This window comes from Protopterus annectens, chromosome 3.part1 (assembly GCF_019279795.1).
Source record: "Protopterus annectens isolate FY-2018-M chromosome 3.part1, PAN1.0, whole genome shotgun sequence".
NCBI classification, from domain to species: domain Eukaryota; kingdom Metazoa; phylum Chordata; order Ceratodontiformes; family Protopteridae; genus Protopterus; species Protopterus annectens.
In genome coordinates this window covers 1865118128-1865138468 of record NC_056732.1, presented here as the reverse complement: position 1 = coordinate 1865138468, position 20341 = coordinate 1865118128, and the positions used below count along the sequence as shown (strand labels likewise).

At 40.5% G+C, this 20341-nt stretch overlaps 1 protein-coding gene across 1 annotated transcript in view; it reads left to right on the top strand.

The window, feature by feature from the left end:
• Nucleotides 1-20341, top strand: part of LOC122798781 (zinc finger protein 271-like) — a 264665-nt gene that overhangs the window by 54148 nt on the left and 190176 nt on the right. Inside the window, exon 2 of the mRNA XM_044067891.1 lies at nucleotides 7470-7596. Coding sequence (XP_043923826.1) covers nucleotides 7470-7596 — 127 coding nt within the window. The remainder of the gene's footprint in view (nucleotides 1-7469; nucleotides 7597-20341) is intronic.

The following is a 20341-nucleotide window of genomic DNA, read 5'->3' as shown; positions in this document are numbered from 1 at the left end:
CAGAAGCAGTTCGCAAGTGCCGGTCGGCCAGCTCCTGAGATTACGAAAATTTGGAAACCGAAGTGTTCTTAAAAGCTAAGTACCCCATTGGGGAAACTTTTCTTGCCTTTTCTTGCCTCAGACCGAAGTCAGACAAAGTTAATAATTGCATTTCTTGTGGGAAGCAAATACCGCATAAGGATTTCCATTCCCTCTGTATACCTTGTTTAGGCCCAGACCACGACGTCTCGGTCTGTCGCTTTTGTGCTACATTCAACAAACGCACTATTAAGCGTCGGGCGGAGTTCGCCCAGCATTATTTTGGTAAAGCATTTAACTATACTATGTCGTCGGATACTCCGACTCCAGTTTTGTCTAAAAAACGCAAAGACAAGGACCGACACACGCGGTCCGCTGCCTCAACCGACACCACGCCAAAGCCGACTACATGTGGTCCGGTTCTCAGCGAGGCGCCTACGCAGCCCCTGACTACCGACGACACTTCTTTGACGGTGTCTCCTGTGCCCGAGGTCGCAGGCTCCTCGGCCCACACCCCGACTACTGATACCGAAGCCACTCTTGGCATTGAATCTCAGAATGTGGACAGGTCCACCTCAGGTGTCTTCAGACCTTCCTCCTCTTTCTCCATCAAGGCTTTCACAAAGTCTAAAGCAACCATGCACTCTAAGAGACCAGCTACACAGGGTCCATCTCCAGGCCCCATGCCTAAAAAACAGATGCTTAAAATGGCTGAGGATTTAATTACTCTTATCAGAGGTTCTCAGCCCCCTCCGGACAAAAGGCCCAGAGTGGAGAAAAATTCCCCCTCCTCTGATCAGGGCTCCATTATTTCAGGGCACTCTGATGATCAGGAACATTCTTACTCCCCTTTTGAAGACTCTGATGCGGAGGAGTCCATCCCTTCTGTCTCCCCCCCAGAGGATTACTCATTTGGGGAAACTTTGCATACCTTAATGGAACACTTCCACTGGGAAGGCCAAGATTATTCTGATTCCAAGAAAAGGCTCAGGGAATTTCTCTTGCTACCTCAGCACAGGCTTCTGGCTATACCTCCTGTCTTGGACATCCTAGATGATGTTTACTCGGAGGCTTGCCTTAACCTGGACTCTCTACCTCCAGCTCCAGTTAAGCCAGACAGGTACTACTGGGTTCCTGACTCACACCAATTCCTATACAAAAGCCATGCTGCTGACCCAGAAACCATCTCACAGGGCCCCAAGGGAGTTAAGGCCTCCATTGCTAAAAATCCATTACCTTCCGAGAGAGACTCCAGATCCTTAGAAACGTGGGGAAAAAAGGTATATACCTCGGCTACCTTATCCATGAGGGCCTTAAACTGTCAGTTTCATATGCTAAAATACCAACAGTTTTTGTTATCACAATTGAAGAGTAAAATGTCACTACCTGAACAACCAGACTTGAAGAAGTTGCAGGATTTGATGCATAGTGCAGAACAAGTGGGTAAGCATACCTTACAATGTGGTTTTGATGCTCTAGAGGCCTCATGTAGAGCTGCTGTTACAGGATCAGTCATACGAAGGCATGCCTGGCTCAAAGAACAAGCCTTGCCAGATCATGTCAAAGCTAAATTACTAGACGCCCCTCTTCAAAAGGATGTACTATTTGGTGCTAATGCTGAGGAGGTGTTAAGGAAAATGGAGGAAAAGGCTAAATCAATGCAAACTGTGAAAGAATTTCTACAGGTACAACCCCCACGTTTTAGTAGAAATTGGCCTTCCAAAAACTGGTCCTTTCCTGCCATGGACAGACCCCAAAGAAGCAGATACAGGCGCCCGAGGGGCAGAGGACAATCACAAGGATCGTTTAGAGGCAGACAATGGCAAGCTCCTACACAAAGAGGTGGTGAGGATAACTCGCAATCTTTCAGAAAACAAACCCAATGACTTTCACCTTTGCATGCCAACCAAGTCTCAAATGGCAGCCCCCTTAGGAGGAAAGCTGGCATTATTTTCAAAAAATTGGCATATTGTCACAAAGGAGAAATGGATCCTGGACATTATAAACAGAGGCTACAAATTCCATTTTCACACCCTTCCAAAAATGAGAGGCATGCCAAACCTGCCACACAATCAAAGGGCAGAGGCACAAAGACAAATTACAGATCTCATAAACATGAAAGCTATTCAAGAGGTACCTACGCACGAACAAGGTCAAGGTTTTTATTCCAGGCTATTTCTGGTGCCAAGGAAGGGAAAAGATTGGAGACCTATTTTGGACCTATCCATCCTAAACACATTTCTACTCGTACCAAAATTCAAGATGCTCACTCTACAGCAACTTCTTCCCATGCTGGGCAAGGAGTCTTGGCTGGTAACTTTGGACCTCAAGGAGGCATACCTGCATGTCCCAATCAGACAAAATTGCAGAAGGTACCTCAGATTTCTTGCAGGTTCAATCTATTATCAATTCTCTGCATTGCCCTTTGGCTTATCTACTGCGCCCAGAGTATTCACGAAATGCCTGGCATCAGTAATTGCCTACTGCAGACTTCAAGGGATACAAATATACCCCTATTTGGACGACTGCCTGATCCAAGCGGACAGCAAGCACATTCTTCAGAAACATCTGGCTTATGTAATAAGGTTGTTGAACTCACTGGGATACACAGTCAACAAAAAGAAATCAAGGCTAATACCCTCTCGGAAGATAATTTTCCTGGGTGCCAATTTGGACACAAACACCCAGATGGCCTACCTCATGCCAGAGAAGCAGGGGCAACTAATTCAATAATTCAGAACACTGGCAAATTGCACGAGGCTGACTGCAAGGAAAATCCTGCAGGCTCTGGGATTCATGGCATCTTGCATATTAATAATCCCATGTGCAAAGCTGCACATGAGGAAACTACAATGGTACCTGAAAAACATATGGTCTCAACACAGCCACAGTTTGGAAACAATAATACCACTAATTCCATGTCTACAAAAGGAATTTCTGTGGTGGGCTCAAGCATGTCAAACAAACACAGGTCTTCCATTCAGCAAGCCTCAAGCAAATCAAGTCATCACAACAGACGCCTCGGACTACGCCTGGGGGGCGCACATGACAGATTGGTGCATTCAGGGCAAATGGTCCCAAAAGAAAAGCACCTTCACATCAGTCAAAAAGAAATGCTAGCAGTAATAAATGCTATTATAGCTTTCAAGGACCTTCTACAGCCAGGACAACTATTGATAAGAACGGACAACACCACTGTTATGTGGTACATAAACAGGGAGGAACACATTCTTACCCCCTATGCAGACTGGCCATGTCACTTTGGAACATGGCCATGGACTTACAAATGGAACTACAGGCACAGTACTTGCCAGGCAAGAAAAACACGCTGGCAGACAACCTAAGCAGGAATATGACAGATCCACATGAATGGAAGTTGCATCCAAAAGTTTTTACAGAAATAATCCAAGAATGGGGAAGACCAGACATAGATCTCTTTGCCTCCCACAAAAATCATCAATTGACAAAATTCTGCTCAAGGATCTTCCATCCAAAGGCCTGGAGAGTGGACGCTCTCTCCTTCAGTTGGACATCAATGACAGTTTATGCCTTCCCACCTCTTCCTCTGCTGCCCAAAGTTCTACTGAAAACCAGAGCAGACAGACCAAAGATGATTCTCATTGCTCCGGACTGGCCAAGGCAACACTGGTACCCACTCATGAGGAGCCTGACGCATTCCCCACCATGGACCCTGCCTCTAATGCCTCTTCTTCTGACTCAGCACAGCTTCAGAACTCTTCACAGCCAGCTAAAAACACTCAATCTAGCCGCATGGAGGATTCCTTAGCATCACAACAGTCCCTACTCTCCAAGGAGGTGCAGGATGTCATTTTGGGCGCCAGAAGGCCATCAACTAGAAAAGCTTACTCCGCAAAATGGAAACGTTTTTGTGTCTGGAATGAGAAAAAGGGACAGGATCCTGGAAAACTTAATTTACCTCAAATACTACAATATTTGGCTGAACTGCTAAGCAGTGGACTTTCTTTCTCCTCCATCAAAATCCATGCCTCAGCCATTTCTGCAGAATACAACACTGATCCACCTTTATTCTCTCACCCTCTCTTAAGACAGTTCCTCAGAGGGGCTAAGAATTTAAGACCTCCAAGGAAACAACCAATACCTGCTTGGGATCTTAATTTTATTCTGGAAAAACTGACATTGCCTCCCTTTGAGCCAGCTGCCTCATCAGATTTGCAATATTTGTCCTGGAAAACAGCTTTCATTCTGGTTATCACCTCAGCTCGTAGAGTTTCAGAACTACAGGCTCTCATGGCTATCCAGCCTTTTATCATCTTCCATCAGGACAGAGTTTCCTTACGAACCAACCCGTCCTTTATGCCTAAAGTGGTATCCAGGGTAGCTTTAAATCAGGCCATACATTTACCTACTTTTTATCCTAATCCTCAAAACAAAGGGGAGAGATTACTACATTCCTTGGACATCCACAGACAACTGCGTTATTATTTGGACAGAACAAAGTCTTTCAGAAAATCAGAACAGCTCTTTGTGGCCTATGCATTAGGAGCTCAAGGAAAGCCAATTTCCAAACAGACAATCTCAAAATGGATAGCCCACTGCATACGCTTTTGCCACTCCTTTCATGGCAAAGCTGTACCTACAGTCATTAGAACTCATTCCACCAGGGCCACAGCCACCTCTGCAGCCTTCCTCAGAGGAGTTCCTACCAAGGATATTCTGGAAGCAGCCACTTGGAGTTCTGTGCATACCTTCTCCAAGCACTACAACCTACCATTATACTCCAAATCTAGAGCAGGCTTTGCCACTGCAGTCTTGCAGGGCATTTTGGCTCCTCCTAGTTCCACCTAGTGCCTACCACCCCTTTCTTAGCTTTGGGATTCTACCCATCTGTTATGACTGCAGCTGTATGCACGATGAACATAGTACAGTTTTGTACCTACCATAAATGTAGATGTTCGAGTGCTCATACAGCTGCAGTCCAGGTTTCCCTCCCTCCTTCCCCTCTTGGGACAGGCCTGTAGGCTAACACACCCTCATACAACCTGCTTGGGGTATTCATTTATGATGTATTTGCTTGCAACTACTGTTTTTTGATTATATTGCACTGCATTATTATTACACAAATTTATGTATTGCCTTCCTCCTGGGGGCACCTGACATCTGGGGCAAGAAAAACTGAAGAAAATGGCGTCGGCTGGTTCTTTTATACCCCTGTCGCACTGACGTCAGGGAAGAAGCGACGACAACCGACGCCGGACCTAGACTTTGGAATTCGGCCGACTGAGGACCCGCCTGACGGCAGGAGAACCCATCTGTTATGACTGCAGCTGTATTAGCACTCGAACATCTACATTTATGGTAGGTACAAAACTGTACTTTTGTCTCCTTTACTGTAACATATGAATATGAAAGTCTCTAAAGTAACTTTGTCAGGAAGGTTTCTAAGCGTATTACTTTTGTTTATCTGAAGCATGGAAAGTCCTTAGTAGGAGAATCTAAAGCTCACTGCACAAGAGCAGGAGCCATCTGTTGGGCCTTTCCATAATGTATCTGTTAATGATATTTATGCCGCTGATACATGTGCTTCTATAGGCAACCTTCTGAAGCATTACATGCTAGATATAATCTTTAGGTCTCATGTGGCATTTGGGGTCTCTGTTTTCCAACATCTTCCCTCAAATGTCCACCCAGGTTGACTGCCGAAGTCTCTGTCCTAATTATAGAGAAGAATGGGCTCGACCATGACCAACATGAAAACCATGTACGTGCTGTAGTGATAGATCTGCATTTTCATGGTTTATGCTCCTCTACAATGGCCTGGAAGATAGAGGTGTATGAATGTGGGTATGGTAATGAACATCAACTGAATGTGCTGAGTTAAAACTGGACAATGATGGAGGCATGGTATGGATTATGAAGGAGGAGGAGGAGTTAAAGCTTATTTATATTGTTGCTGAGGTGACCGAGCAGGTAATTGATGGTGGCATGCTTGGTATTATGTAAGGGGAAGAAGTCAAAACCCAGGAAAGTTTGAATTGGTGCCAAGGTGCTTAAGCTGGCAAATGATGGTAGAATGCTAGGCATTAGATTATATGTAAGGGGGAGGAGTTAATGACTATTTGTATTGTTGCTAAGATGACTGAGCTAGTAACTGATGGTGGCTTGCCAGGTGTTGGGTATTATGTCACGGGGAGGAGTTAAAGCCTGTTTGTATTGGTGCTGAGGTGACTGATCTGACGAATGATGGTAGAATGCTAGGCATTAGATGTTATGTAAGGGGGAGGAGTTAAAGCCTGTTTGTATTGGTGCTGAGGTGACTGATCTGACGAATGATGGTAGAATGCTAGGCATTAGATGTTATGTAAGGGGGAGGAGTTAAAGACTGTTTGTATTGTTGCTAAGATGACTGAGCTAGTAACTGGTAGTGACTTCCCAGGTATTAGATATTATGTAAGGGGGAGGAGTTAATGACTATTTGTATTGTTGCGAAGATGACGGAGCTAGTAACTGATGGTAGCTTTCCAGGTATTAGATATTATGCAAGAGGGAGGAGTTAATGACTGCTTGTATTGTTGCTGAGATGACTGAACTGGTAACTGTTGATGGCTCGCTAGGTATTAGGTGTTATGTAACGGGGAAGAGTTAAAGTCTGTTTGTATTGGTGCTGAGGTGACTGAGCTTCCGAGTGATGATGGCATGGTAGCTATTATGTATTATATAAGTGGGAGGAGTTAAAGCCTATTTGGCTGAAGTAACCGAGATAGCAAGTGATTGGTAGTATGCTAGGTACTGGGTGTTATGTAAGGGGAGGGACTTAAAGCCCAATAAAGTTTGTATTGTGCTGAGTTGACTGAGCTTCTGAGTGATGATGGCATGCTGGGTATTAGGTGTTATGTAAGTGGGAGGAGTTAAAGCCTATTTGGCTTAGTAACTGAAGTGGCAAGTGATGGTGGTATGCTAGCTATTAGGTATTATGTAAGGGGGAGGAGTTAAAGCCCAGGAAAGTTTGTATTGGTGCTGAGGTGACTGCACTGGTACTAAGGGCTGCAGTCCTAACAATAGAGGAGGATGAACCACAGTCATGCAGATAAGCCATTATGATAAGTCCGTAACTTGTTTCGATGATAATCTGAATACAGTGATTTGTGTGCAGGATTATAAATCCACATAATTTGCTTCTCCATACAAATAATGCAGTTGTGTCTTACTACTAGTTATACGGCATAGAGATTATGTTATACTGATACTGAATGAGCAAAACTCATTGTTCTGGTTGTTACACTCCTGATATAGTTTTGAGTTTTTACAAATCTGACAGTGAACAGGAAGAAAGGAATAGTTATTTACTTTGGCAAATTAACATCTAGTACAACTGAACATTTTAACATAGCTGGTTACATTCCTGTTGAAACCATTTACATTCATCTGTGTGTGCAATAAATGAAGAACAGGTACATTTTATGTATTTTCAGGTGCCAAATAACTTTGAAGATGTTGCCGTTGAGTTTTCAAGTGAGGAGTGGAAGATGCTGAGTGAACATGACAAAGAGTTACACCGGGAGGTGATGGTACAGAACTATGAGAACATGATTTCTTTAGGTAAGGGGATCTCAGAGGTACATCTTTACTGATTAAAATTCAAATATTATTCATATTTCTTTGCAATAAGAATTATTTTGGTAACATGATAATAAAGTATACCGATTTACAACACTATGTGGGCAGTCTAAAAATCTTCTTAGAAGTGCGATCTTATCTTGAGGACTGCACTTACTTGTAAGAATAGTGATATTACAGGAGTTGAACGTATTACATGGTTAGAAGAATCCATGTTCAAGTGTTTATTCCTGTCTGAATATTGAAGTGCTGTTGCTACATACAGGTTCTCCATTTCTTTCAGGCTGTTTATCTAATATTTCTGGGGTTTTTAAAGTGCCAAAAAACAATAAAAAGTCACCAAAGCACAGTGAAACCAATAAATACAAAAGTGCAGTGTAAGGCGAAACAATGAAGCCACAGAGGAGGATTCCAACAAATAGGTTTAATTTTAGCAGATTAAACCTATTTGTTGGAATCCTCCTCTGTGGCTTTATTGTTTCGCCTTACACTGCACTTTTTTGGATTTCTGGGGTTTTGTTACTTTTTAATTTATTTATTTAACATTTGTTTACCAGGAAAGTCTGACTTGGAATGAAGCCACTTTTCAGCGGAGGCTCGGGGCAAAAATGCTCCATATTCATATATCTGTAATTGAGCAGAAGCCCATTGCTGGGAATTCCAGACATAAACTAATCTCCATTTTGACAATAATAATACAAAATAGATATATAGTGGTAGCTGTGTACCCAACAATGATTTTCAATACATGAACTGTAGTATTGCTTTAAATCCTTAAATGCAGGAACTACATTGTCTTGACATGGTATTGAGTACAACAGTAACTCAATTTTCCTAAATTGTATCATTTAAAAATATTTTTCAATGAAAATAAAATACTTTTCTACTTCAGAATTCATTTGGGTAAAATATTGTATTTTTTTATTTTGTACTGATTTAAATTAACTGAACTAATAATCATAATGTGAACTATGGAGACTGAGTGTGGCTTATTTACATGCGGATTTTCTTCCATTCTTTTTGTAACCTATGGAGTATATAACTTTAAATATGCTAATGACTAAGTTACAGGAAGTTCATGTCATGTGGTACAGAGTCATGCATTCTTTATTAAGGCAGTCAGATTCAACATGTCATGGAGGCTGGTGCTCATCAGGAGTGTTTATGTTGCCCTACAGAGTATCCTGATAAACATTTGCATATTCTGTAGTATTACAGTAGGGAAATGCATTTGTGAAATTAATAAATCTATTTCAGTTCAAGCTTTCATCTGTTTGGAAATACAGAATAAATTAAGTCACAGTTAGAATAATGCTCCATTTACAGCTACCAAGAATTTAGTTACTGAAGTTCAGTTTGTAAAAACAAAAATGGAAGTTTGTATCCAGAAATCTGATTACTCCTCACTAAGAGCAGATAGCTGGGAAGGTTGAAAAGGTACACTGCTGCATTTCACTAGCTGAGCCTTGAAGATATTTAAGTCTTAATTTTCTTGAGCAAGTGAAAGAAAAAAATAAAAGCATTTCGAGCACAGTTCAGAACTTTTTGCAAGCCTTAAACGAATTTGCCATTTGTTCTTTACTAAAGGCACAAGATCTGAGAATGACACTTCTTATGTTACTAAACAGAGGATCAAATTAAAGACTACAGATTTGGTGATTTGCATGATTCATGAATAAGTAGCAGAATGAGTGAAATAACTAGTGTACAGTTTAAAGAATTAGCTAGAAAATGTATGTATAAAAGATAAATGTGAGTCAACAAAATAGCAAACAGGAAAGTATATGTATAAGAAGCCATTTTACAGAGTACTTAACAGTAATAGAAACAATATTGATAGCCATGAGGTGAAGAGTTAATGTTATGCAATTGAAATTCATGTCATGTATACTAGATGTATATAAAAGCATTAAAGGAAGCATTGTCTTGCTACTAATCAGTTTTTCAGATTTTATTTCTATGAAGAACCATTATTCAGGGATACTTAAATAATTTGCGTGGTGTTGGACAGAAATAAGGAATTGCATTGCGTCAACATTTAACTCAGATAGCTGCTATTAAAATAAAAATGTATGATACAATGAAGTCCGAAATTGCATCAGAGCCATTCAGACAATAGTGCAAGTCGCAGTGTTGCCATGAAATTAACAAGACGATGACAATAAGCAAAATGTTGAATGTAAAGGATAACTAATCCTAAACACATTTCCTATTTCCAGTGCGTTTTCCCTCAAATACTGTTATCCACACTTTTACGTATTAAATAAGAATAGTGCATAACAGAAAATAACATATAATGAATGTAATCCACAAGCTTTCACATGAAAATGCTTTCTCAAGTAAATAAAAAAATCCCCACACATACCTTGTATACAAAATTCAGTTAATCTGGTTAAATAAACCTAATTAATCAATTATGTAAATTTCTTTGTTTCAGTACAGGTTTAAAGGGGTACCTATCATTTCATCGAAGCTGCAATTCCCTGAGCATCTACTTGTCGAACTTAAAGTATCGAATACCATTTCAGTGAAGATTTACATCATCAAAATTTTTTCCTGGGGGATGGGAGTTAGTTGGCCGTTGTAACAAATTTGCCCTTTTCCCCAGCTAGTGTGATCTCAGAGTTGGACTGTATAATTGGGGGAGCAGTCCCCATTTTGAGGGGTGGGGGCAAAGTCCCCCACTTTGCTGAGTTTAGAATACTGTAATTTGTGTTAGACTCTCTCTAGTAACCAGGTAGTTTTTTCCCTGAGAAGTATATTTGATGATGTAATTTTTTTTCTGAAATGGTATTTGATGCTTTAAGTTTGACGAATAGACTTTCTGCGAATTGGGGCTTCAATGAAATGATACAGACTCTGTTCAAAGGGACAGATCTCATTTTTACCAGATACATTAACAACATTGAACCTACTAATCTATTCATACTCATATACTTCTGTCCTATTCACAATGCCACCTCTCCTAACACTTTCAGAAATTACTTGTAACACTATGAACTTAAAATTATGCATAGCATCATTAGGAGAAGCATGCTTTACCAAGGAATTTGAAGTACTTAATCTCCTGATATTATATGGGTGTTAAGCAGTCCTATCACATAGCCTCCTTAACTGTACAAAGCATCATTAAGTGAAACATGCTTAGCCAATGCCATTTGTAGTATTTAATCTCCTGATATCATACGGATGTTGAGCAGTCCTATCACGTAGTCTTCTGTTCATCTTACTTACATTAAATGATGTACAAGGCTATACATTTAGCCAAATGATAAACTAAATTCATTGTCTCATAGTTAGCATGTTGAAAACTCATTTTTATATAGTGTAACTGGATGTATAAAGCAACAGGATACATCAACATGCAGTTACAGTAGTTGCAGTCCATACAGGGGAGAGTACCTTTAATATTTGTGAATCCATACCCCTATTGTCAGAAACTGATATTGACAATCTGTAACATAATTGTTTCAGGTGATATTGTTCATAGGTAGGTACTAATCTATCGGCCCAAGGGCCTAAGTAAGCCTAGCTAACAAGGTTAGCTAGCTTACGCCACCCAAAAAAGTTGTTTTCCTGTGCCTCTGTCGAGCAGAGCCACAGAAGTGATCCCCGGGGTGTATTTCCTATTTCCCATCCACTCATCAAGATTTTTCTTGAAGAGTGCTGAGGAACTTTGCTTGACAAAGATGGGTAGCTTGTTCCAGTGTATGGGAAGTCTCTGGGACAGGAATCTATCCCTCCGGCATGTCCTGTTTATTGTGGTGACAAGGTTTAGGTCCCTAGAGTGTGTACCTTGGAGGGATTGGAATTTCTTTAGGTATAGCATGTCCAGCAGTTCTGGGCTTGACCTAGCTTTATATGTTAGGCAGAGATCACCACGGAGTAGGCGATATGCTACGGAGTAAAGCTGGAGTTTTTTGAGAAGGTCAGTGTAGGGCATCTGTTGGAGGCCATTAATCCTCTTTGTGAAGTACTTCTGTGACCTTTCCAGCCGCTGCAGATGTCTTGTGAGGTACATTCCGAAAGGGGCTTTGTACTCTATAATGGGTCTAATGAGTGTCCAGCAGAGGGGAACAATGACCTCTTTTTTCCTGGATGAGAACCCTTTTGTGATGAGGTGTGCCATGCAGAAGGATTTCCTGACTACTGTGGTGATGTGATTATCAAAGGAGAGACTACTGTCCACCTAGGTCCCAAGTTCTGTTATCACACATTCGGCGTTAATTAGACTGACGCCTATGTGGTAGTTCATGGATACAGAGTTTTTACCAAAGGGGATGACAGTGCACTTTTTGGCATTGAGCTTGAGGCCATGGCTCTGACACCAGGCATCTGTCTCAGTGAGGCCCTTCTGTAGGATGTCCACATCATTTGGGGACTGGACTATGGCTCCTAGTTTGCAGTCATCTGGAAACTTCGTTAGCCAAAGGCCTTCTGTGTTAGCCTGTACTTCAGAGGAGTAGATACCAAACAGGAGAGGTCCCAGGACTGAACCATGTGGTACTCCACTTGTCACTGGTTTGAAGTCAGATTTGGAGTCTGCAACTTTTACAGTGTGGGTTCTGTCAGTGAGCCAGTTGACAACCCATCTTGTGACGTAGGGATTTATACCTAGTTTAGTGAGTTTAACTATAATTCCAGAATGGGGAATAGTCTCAAAAGCCTTGGTGAGGTCAAGATAGGCTGTGTGAACCACCTTACCCTCATCTACAGCTTTAGTGACTGCCTCAAAGAAGTTGATCAGGTTCAGGAGGCATGATCTGCCTTTCACAAACCCAGACTGGGTGGGGACCAGAGTTTGGAGGTTACCAATGTCTTTGTTTATGAGTTCCATGGTGATACGTTCCATGGCCTTACAGACCAGGCTCATCAGGCTAATAGGGCGATAGTTCCCAGGATCAGTGGTGGCTCCCACTTTGTCGAATGGGATAACTGTTGCTGTTTGACATTCCATGGGCACAAAGCCTGACGTGACGCTATGATTGAACATGGTGCTTAGGTAGGGAGCCAGTTCGTTCCGAAGTTTGTGTAAAATGCAGCCTGGGATGTTGTCTGGTCCCATGGTTGCTGTATTTTTGGCTTTAGAGAGTGCAGCTTTTACCTGTGTAGCTGTGATTACATGGACTCTGCATTCTTCCTGTATAGATATGGGCCCTTTAGGGGCTGAGAGGGGGGTAAAGTTAGCACTGATCCTATCTGCCAGGATGTTGGCAATATCAGTTGGGTCTGTATATTTAGTGCCGTTGTGCTGTAACTCAGAGCAGATCTGGGTGTTGCCATTGAGATTCTTGACGTAGCTATAGACTGCTTTGTGGTTGTCCCTGGAATCAGTGGCAATTTTGTTTTTGTAGCTAGCTTTGAAGGGTCTTATAAGGGATCTCAGCTTCTTACTGAGGCTGACCAGAGAGCTCTTCGACTCATGGGATTTTTACTCTTTTTTTGCAACAATTTCTTCTGTCTGTTGTAGAGTTTATTTATGGCAGGGGACCACCAGATTGGCTTTCTTTTTTTTTTTTTGGAGGATTGCATCTTGGTTCTGTTTGGGACAGCACAATCCATGCACTCTTGTAAGTGCTTCTAGAGTGCATTTGTGTAGGATTCAGCAGTCATAACTGTATTGTCCATCTGCATGGGTGTCATGAAGTTCGCTACTTCTGTCTTAAGAAGCATGAAGTTGGCTTTGGAGAAATTCTTTACCATGGTTTCCTTAATGGGGGGTGGGGACAGGATGTGGATATATAGGGTGATGAGCTTATGGTCGGATTTGACCAATGAGGAGTTGAATTCAGGTGTGGAACACCAGTCACTCATGTTGGTAATGACTAGGTGTAGGATATTGATGCCCCTGGTGGGGGTGTGAATATGTTGATCCAAGGCATTGGAATTTATGAATTCCAGAAAGCGTTGAGCGGAGTTGGTACATGAGTAGTTTTCCCAGTTAATGATGGGGTAGTTGAAATCGCCCATTATTAGGGTGTTTGGTTGAACCCTAATATTTTCCAGTATACCAAGAAAAGAGGAGTGGGAATCCTGGGGCATGGTAGGGGATCTGTAGCAAGCTACAATTTGGATTGCAATTTTGCCCAAAGTTAGTTGCACTTGGATAACCTCGGATGCATTATGCTGAGCAACTAGCCTGGAGGTGTGGATATCCTTAATGAATATGGACACACCTGCCTTTGGTGTACCAGTCCAGGTTAGATGGCCGAAAAGTGTGGTATGATTTATAGCCTGGTAATACAGGGGTACTCTATGGAGCCTTGAACCAGTTCTCAGTCACTGCACAGATATTGATGTTCTCCATTTTAAGGAGTGCCTTGAGGGAGTGCATTTTCAGATTTAGACTTCTAGAATAGAATAGCATTACCCTCAGTTTTTGCTTGCGTGTTTCTATTATGGTGAATTTTTCATTTGAACCTTGCCTAAAAAAGGCACTATAGGGGGGCGGTAATAGCCTTAGCCAGTATCCGGAATCCCAGGGGTGACAAGTGCAGGCCATCTCGACCATGTCATCCCAGGCAGACAGATACTGGATCCCCTTAGAATGACACCAGAAGCTTAGCCAGTTGTTGAAATCAATCATTTTGTCCTTGTACTGCGGTATCATTCTGGGCGATTGCAGGATGCTACTCAGGGCTAGGGTCATACCTGCCTGCCTAAAAGATCAGACAGCTCTTCCATGTATCTTTTCATGTAGTCCAGGGAGGTACATCTTAGGTCATTCACACCAACATGGACAGTGACAGAGTCATATTTGTACTTGTTGTGGAGTGACCTGAGTGCGTGGGTTATGTGACAGATCCTGGCACCCGACAGGCAGCTGACAGTAACCTTCTTCTTGTTTAGCCTGGTGAGTGGGACATCAGTGTGCCTGACTATAGAGTCACCTATGACTAGAGTGTTGGGTAAGTTGTTTTGTCTTATGGGCTGTGGTTGAGTGGCACACTTAGTCTGTGGGCTATGTGTCATTTGGGTTGTGTTGGGGGTGGTGGAGGTTGCTTGCGTTTCTGCTTTGGAGGACTCTGTTGCTTGAGCAGATTATTACCGAGAGCCTCTGCGAATGTTTTTATGTTTCTGTGTGTGGATTTTGGTGGTGTAGGTTTAGTGGGACTATGTGATGAGTGTGGTGTGGTGCAAGTGTTTACCTTCTCCTCTTGACTGTCAAGTTCAAACTTGGTTGGAGAGAGCTTTAGCTCCAGTTTGGCTAGTTAAGTGCTTCTCTCACAGGTTGCAGTGTCAGGTGGTAGGAGGAGAGGGTTGTCTGTGTACAGGAGGCAATTGGTACATTTCCCCAAGATGCCCAGATTCATCAGATAGACAGTAGAGAACAATGGGTTAAAATTGACCGGTTTTCTTTATAATGTTTATAATTGGTCTAATGTTATTGGAATAGGTCATAATGTGTGGAAGGGAGTCATTACTAATATGAACAGTTTTCCTAAACATCATATTACAGGTGAGGTATGGATACATTGTATCTTTATGATGATGTTTATCCTCTGTAAAAACAAATAAAGCACTAATAAAATAAGTAACAAAGGACCACAGCTCCAAAGGCAAACCAAAACTTTAATCTGTGGGAGCTTTCGTTCACTCAAATCAAATGAACTTCTTCAGACAAATTCAAGCAGTAAAACCCCTCTTTATATAACCAAGAAATCACATGACCAATAAAATGCATTACATCACAAGTTTAAAACTGATAGCTAATAGGCATACACATATTTATAAAGATATTTACATGTACTTTAAAAGAATTTTTAAGCACAAAGTGGAGAAATATTAATATATAAAAAAACAATCAAAAGGTGCATCCATACAAACCTACAAGTACATAAAATATTATATTATCGTATAAGAACGTTCTCTACTGAATTTCATAAATTCATTCAGCATAATAAACTTTTAAGTTTGAGTAAACATATAACAGAACACTGCTCATTAAGGCCTGGGTAAGTATGCACATTTAAGGTAAGTTGCCACCATAACTCTTGTCTTTCGAGTAAAAGGGATGTATGCCCACCTCTAGGGTCCTCTATCACTTGGTCGATCACCTTAAATTTAAAGTGGGTGTCCAGGGTTGTCCCTAATGTGTTTGGCCAAAGCATTATTTTCTCTGTTTCTATTTATACTGTAAATGTGTTCATAGATTCTTTCTTTGAACCTACGATCAGTTTTTCCGATATAAAATGCCAGACAGAGTTGACATCTTGCCAAATATACCACACTTTTAGAGTTACAGTCATATCTAGCAGTGAGTGAAAAATGCCTGTTGGCAATTGTATAGTCCCTACCTATGTCTATGTACCTGCACTAGGTACAAGCTTCACATTTAACCATTCCTGGTTGCTGTTGCATAATGTATGCTCTTACTCTAATATATTTTTTAAGTTAGCTCCTTTTCTATACACAACTCTTGGTAGGGCACCCAATTTAGATCCAAGATCTGTGTCTCCCATAAGGATACACCAGTTTTTTAACAGGGTGCCCCTTATGGACTCACTATAAGCTGTATATGTAGTAATTAAGCTGATAATATATCCATTCTTATCCCTGTTGTTATTACTGTGCATTGGCATATTTATGTCCGCACTATTACCGTCAGTGGTGGCAGGGCTAAGCATATGAGCTAATAAGGCTGGTGGTCCCAAAATGGGTAAGAAGTGCCCCTCCCTTCTTTTTATTTGGACTTCTTTTATGAGTCCCTGCAGTAACACTTCTGGGTAGCCCCTTCTTTCAAACATTTGTTTTAAATTATTGCATTCCTGCATGAATTCTCTATCCAAGGTGATCATCTGTGTTGCTGTAACCAGCTGACCTTTGACTATAGATTTTTTTCTGGTATTGTGGATGGCAGCTTGTGTAATGTAAAAATGAGTTGGAGTAGGTTTTCTTTCTATGAATTTTAGATAAGTAGCATCCCCCTAAAATGTCCTTAGTTAATCCAAGTAAGCAATCTTTACGCTGTCAAAATTGGATGTGAATTCCAGAAAAGATGTGCTGGCATTCATCTCATCCACTATTTCCTTAGCCATAGTTTCATCTCCATTTATGATCATAAATATATCATCCAAAAATCGCGTATAATACATAATTTTATCTTTGACGTTACTTCTGGTAAACACAAAATGGTGCTCCCAGAAGGCCATAACTAAGTTGGCGAAACTACCGCCACATGGGGACCCCATAGCTACTCCCCTTTTCTGTAGGTAGTATGTATCATTAAACATGAAAAATTTGTTCTGCAAAATGATGTATAGTAGTTCTTCAACTAATCTAGTTTCATTTGCTGGGGCACCTCTTTCTACTAACACATCTACCACCCATTCAATTCCTAAATTGTGGGGGATGACTGTGTAAAGGTCTTTTACATCCACAGTTAAAAAGTTGAGCTGTTCACTGTATTCCTGATTATACATGTCCCTTAAAAATGACCAGGAGTTCTTACAAATTTGGTGTTCCATTGTTACATTTTTTTTCAAGATACCATCAACTAACTTAGCACAAGCATATGTGGCTGAATTTCTCCCATCAGTTATGGGGCGTAGAGGAGGGTTAGCCAGATTCTTATGGATCTTTTGGAGTGCCAAAGATAACGGGTGTGATAGGTGTTGATGTTGTTAAATACTTAAACATATCCAAGTTTATTTGACCACAAATAAATCATTAATGTAACCTTTTATTTTCCTGTATGCTACATTAAGTTCATTTAAAGACACCATTCCATAACTGTCCTGTTTCAGCATTCCCCCCATTCTACAGCTATAATCATCCTTAGTCATAAATACTAGCCCCCCACCCTTGTCTGGCTTTATGACTCTGATGTTGGCAAGCCTCAAAGCATCTAGTTCCAGTACATTTTCATTACTCATATTCTTTTGCCCCCCATGAGCATAAGAGCCCTTTAATTTATTTCTAAAATCAGTTTCACATATTTTCCAAAAAGTGTTAGTGTAGGATGCAAGGGTGGGTTAAAAGTACTAGGAACCCTGGTTTCATTCACATTATTCATTTCACAACCATGAAATAAAATCTGTAAATTTAATTTACGCATGTAGAGCTTCAAGTCCATCAGTACAGTGCCTATATTTGCTTTCTGCATTGGTATAAATGTCAATCCCCTTGCTAAAAGTTCAATTAAATTAGGTTCTATAGTCACAGTAGTAAAGTTAAATATATTGAAGTCACCTTGCTGGTTAGTTTGAATAACAGGATGTCCAGCTGCTTCACTGTGGTTGTATTCCTCACCAAAGTAACAGCTGCTTCACCGTGGTTGTTTTTTTTCACCAGAAATAACAGTCCCATGCTCATTTTCATTTTCATCAAGCTGTACTTCCCAGTTTGCTACTATCTCTGTTTGTTATAGTGGTTGTTTTTCCGCGATTTCGTCTTCTTTTTGGTGCCTCCTCGTTGCATTTGACTGTTGTATGTAGAAACACGAAAATGTTGTTCCCCTGAAACTCCATTGATGTTTCTCCCTTGCAAATGCTCACTTCTTCTTGGCTGGCTTGTCTCTTCCTGTTCCTCTGGTTCAGTGACATCATCAGTGATGTCACTACTGGGAGGATCTGCTTCAGCCTCCTCATGCATATTAATATTAACAAAGCATTGTGGTTGGTTTACAGGGGCTTTGCTACTCTTGATGGGCATTCTTCGGTGTGGGAAAGCCAGCCCATTAGTGTAGTCATCAAGATCTCTCTGTAGTTTCTTGATTTTTGTAGCTTTATATTTTAAAATCAAGGCATCAATGGACTCAAAAAGTTCTATTGTATTCAAATTTGTATCTATCAAAGTCAGTGTTGGTTTTAATGCTATCCTCCAGCATTAACAGTTCTTAAACAGCTCAGCATTTTCTTTTTTATAATTAGATATCATTGTTTTCATTAAGCTAAGCCCCTGTTGGTTAAAAAATGAAACCAGTTCTAAGTGAAATTGGGAGTTTGGTATAACCCCCATTGGGTAGGGACAATACCTTAACCCTTTTCGTACCTGTTCACGTTTCAGTCATTCTTCTAGGTACACTATTTCCAACTGAGTCTTTCTATATTTAAGCAAACTTGTATCAAACTGCTTCAACACAGTCCTGATATCAGTACCACTGACCGGTTGTTCCACTGTAACATTAGAATTATCCTCAGAGCTCTCAACCTTCCATCGCCAAAATGAGGAACACTCACCTTCATAATGTGGAACAAATGGGCAAAATGTGGAACACATACTAATGGCTTACTAACAGCTTCAACCATGAAGATCATAGGATGGTTAAAATATGCTGGTTTTACTTATAAAGAAGATCCTTTAATGAATTAATATGATTAATTTCTATTTACCATGGATTTCACTTAAAAAAATCCTAACACTGAATGTGCGACAGACTCTTTCAATGTGGAACTTTGATGAACATGAACTTTTTAAGACCCCAAATGAGGTACGTTCCTCATAATGAGGTACACTTGAGAGTTATGATTATCCTGTTGTAGCCCAAGGGAAAAATCTTGCTCCAACCATTCCCTTAGCTCTGGAACTCCAATAAGCCTCTGTGGCAGTTCACCTCCATGCAGGTTATAACTCAATCTTTCATTTGGCTGTTGGTCATGGTTAGCTCTAGAAGGTAATTCAGTGGTGGATGTTTGTCCCATGTGCAGCCTAGGGAGTTCAGTAACAGAAGATGAACCCACATTTGATAAACTCACATTGGGTATTGTTTGCACATTCCTTCTTCCATTAGTCTCATTAGCCAACAGCCTGCCATTCAAGTCATCCACTTTCCATTAGTCTCATTAGCCAACAGCCTGCCATTCAAGTCATCCACTTTCTGGATAAAGTTTGTACAATCCTTGTAAGGTTTGTTATAGATGCAGCAACATTGTTCTCATTTTGTGTTTCTGAGAACAAATTAGGGGTATTAAGTTCACCTTCATTGGCCATGCCCTAGCAAACGAACTGACCAGCGGAAAAACAACAAATAAAGCACTAATAAAATAAGTAACAAAGGGCCACAGTTCCAAAGGCAAACCAAAACTTCTATCAGTGAGCGCTTTTGTTCACTCAAATCAAAGAACTTCTTCAGACAGATTCAGAGTAAAACCCCTCCTTATGTAACCAATAAATCACATAACCAATAAAATGCATTACATCACAAGTTTAAAACTGATTGCTAAAAGGCATGCATATATTTGTAAAGATATTTACATATACTTTAAAATAATTTTTAAGCACAAAGTGGAGAATTATTAATGTATAAAAAGATTTTAAAATTTAAAGCTACAAAAATCAATAAACTACAGAGAGACCTTGATGACTACACTGATTTTAATACATGGACTAAAAGATGCACACATTTGCATATATTATATTTGTATATGGTTCCCCTTCAAAACCTCTAAATCTCATAACAACAAATCTCAAAACACTGAGACCACAACATCGAAAACCCAGAACCTCTAAAACTCATAACATCTAATTTCATAACACTGAAAATGTATAACATCGAGTAGTGTATCATGAAATATGTAAATGTTCTAGTTTAATCTGTTAATCTTACTTTATCACTGTAAGATATTGTAGTTTTTATTTCTATAGTTATTATTTATATAGTGTTTATTTTGCCACTCTGTACATGTTTTTAGGCCATACAGGTATGTAATTTGGACATTGTGTACATTCTTTAGTGATCGCAATACAGTTGGGATAGGAAATTAACTTTTCCACAGTTGGGAAATAA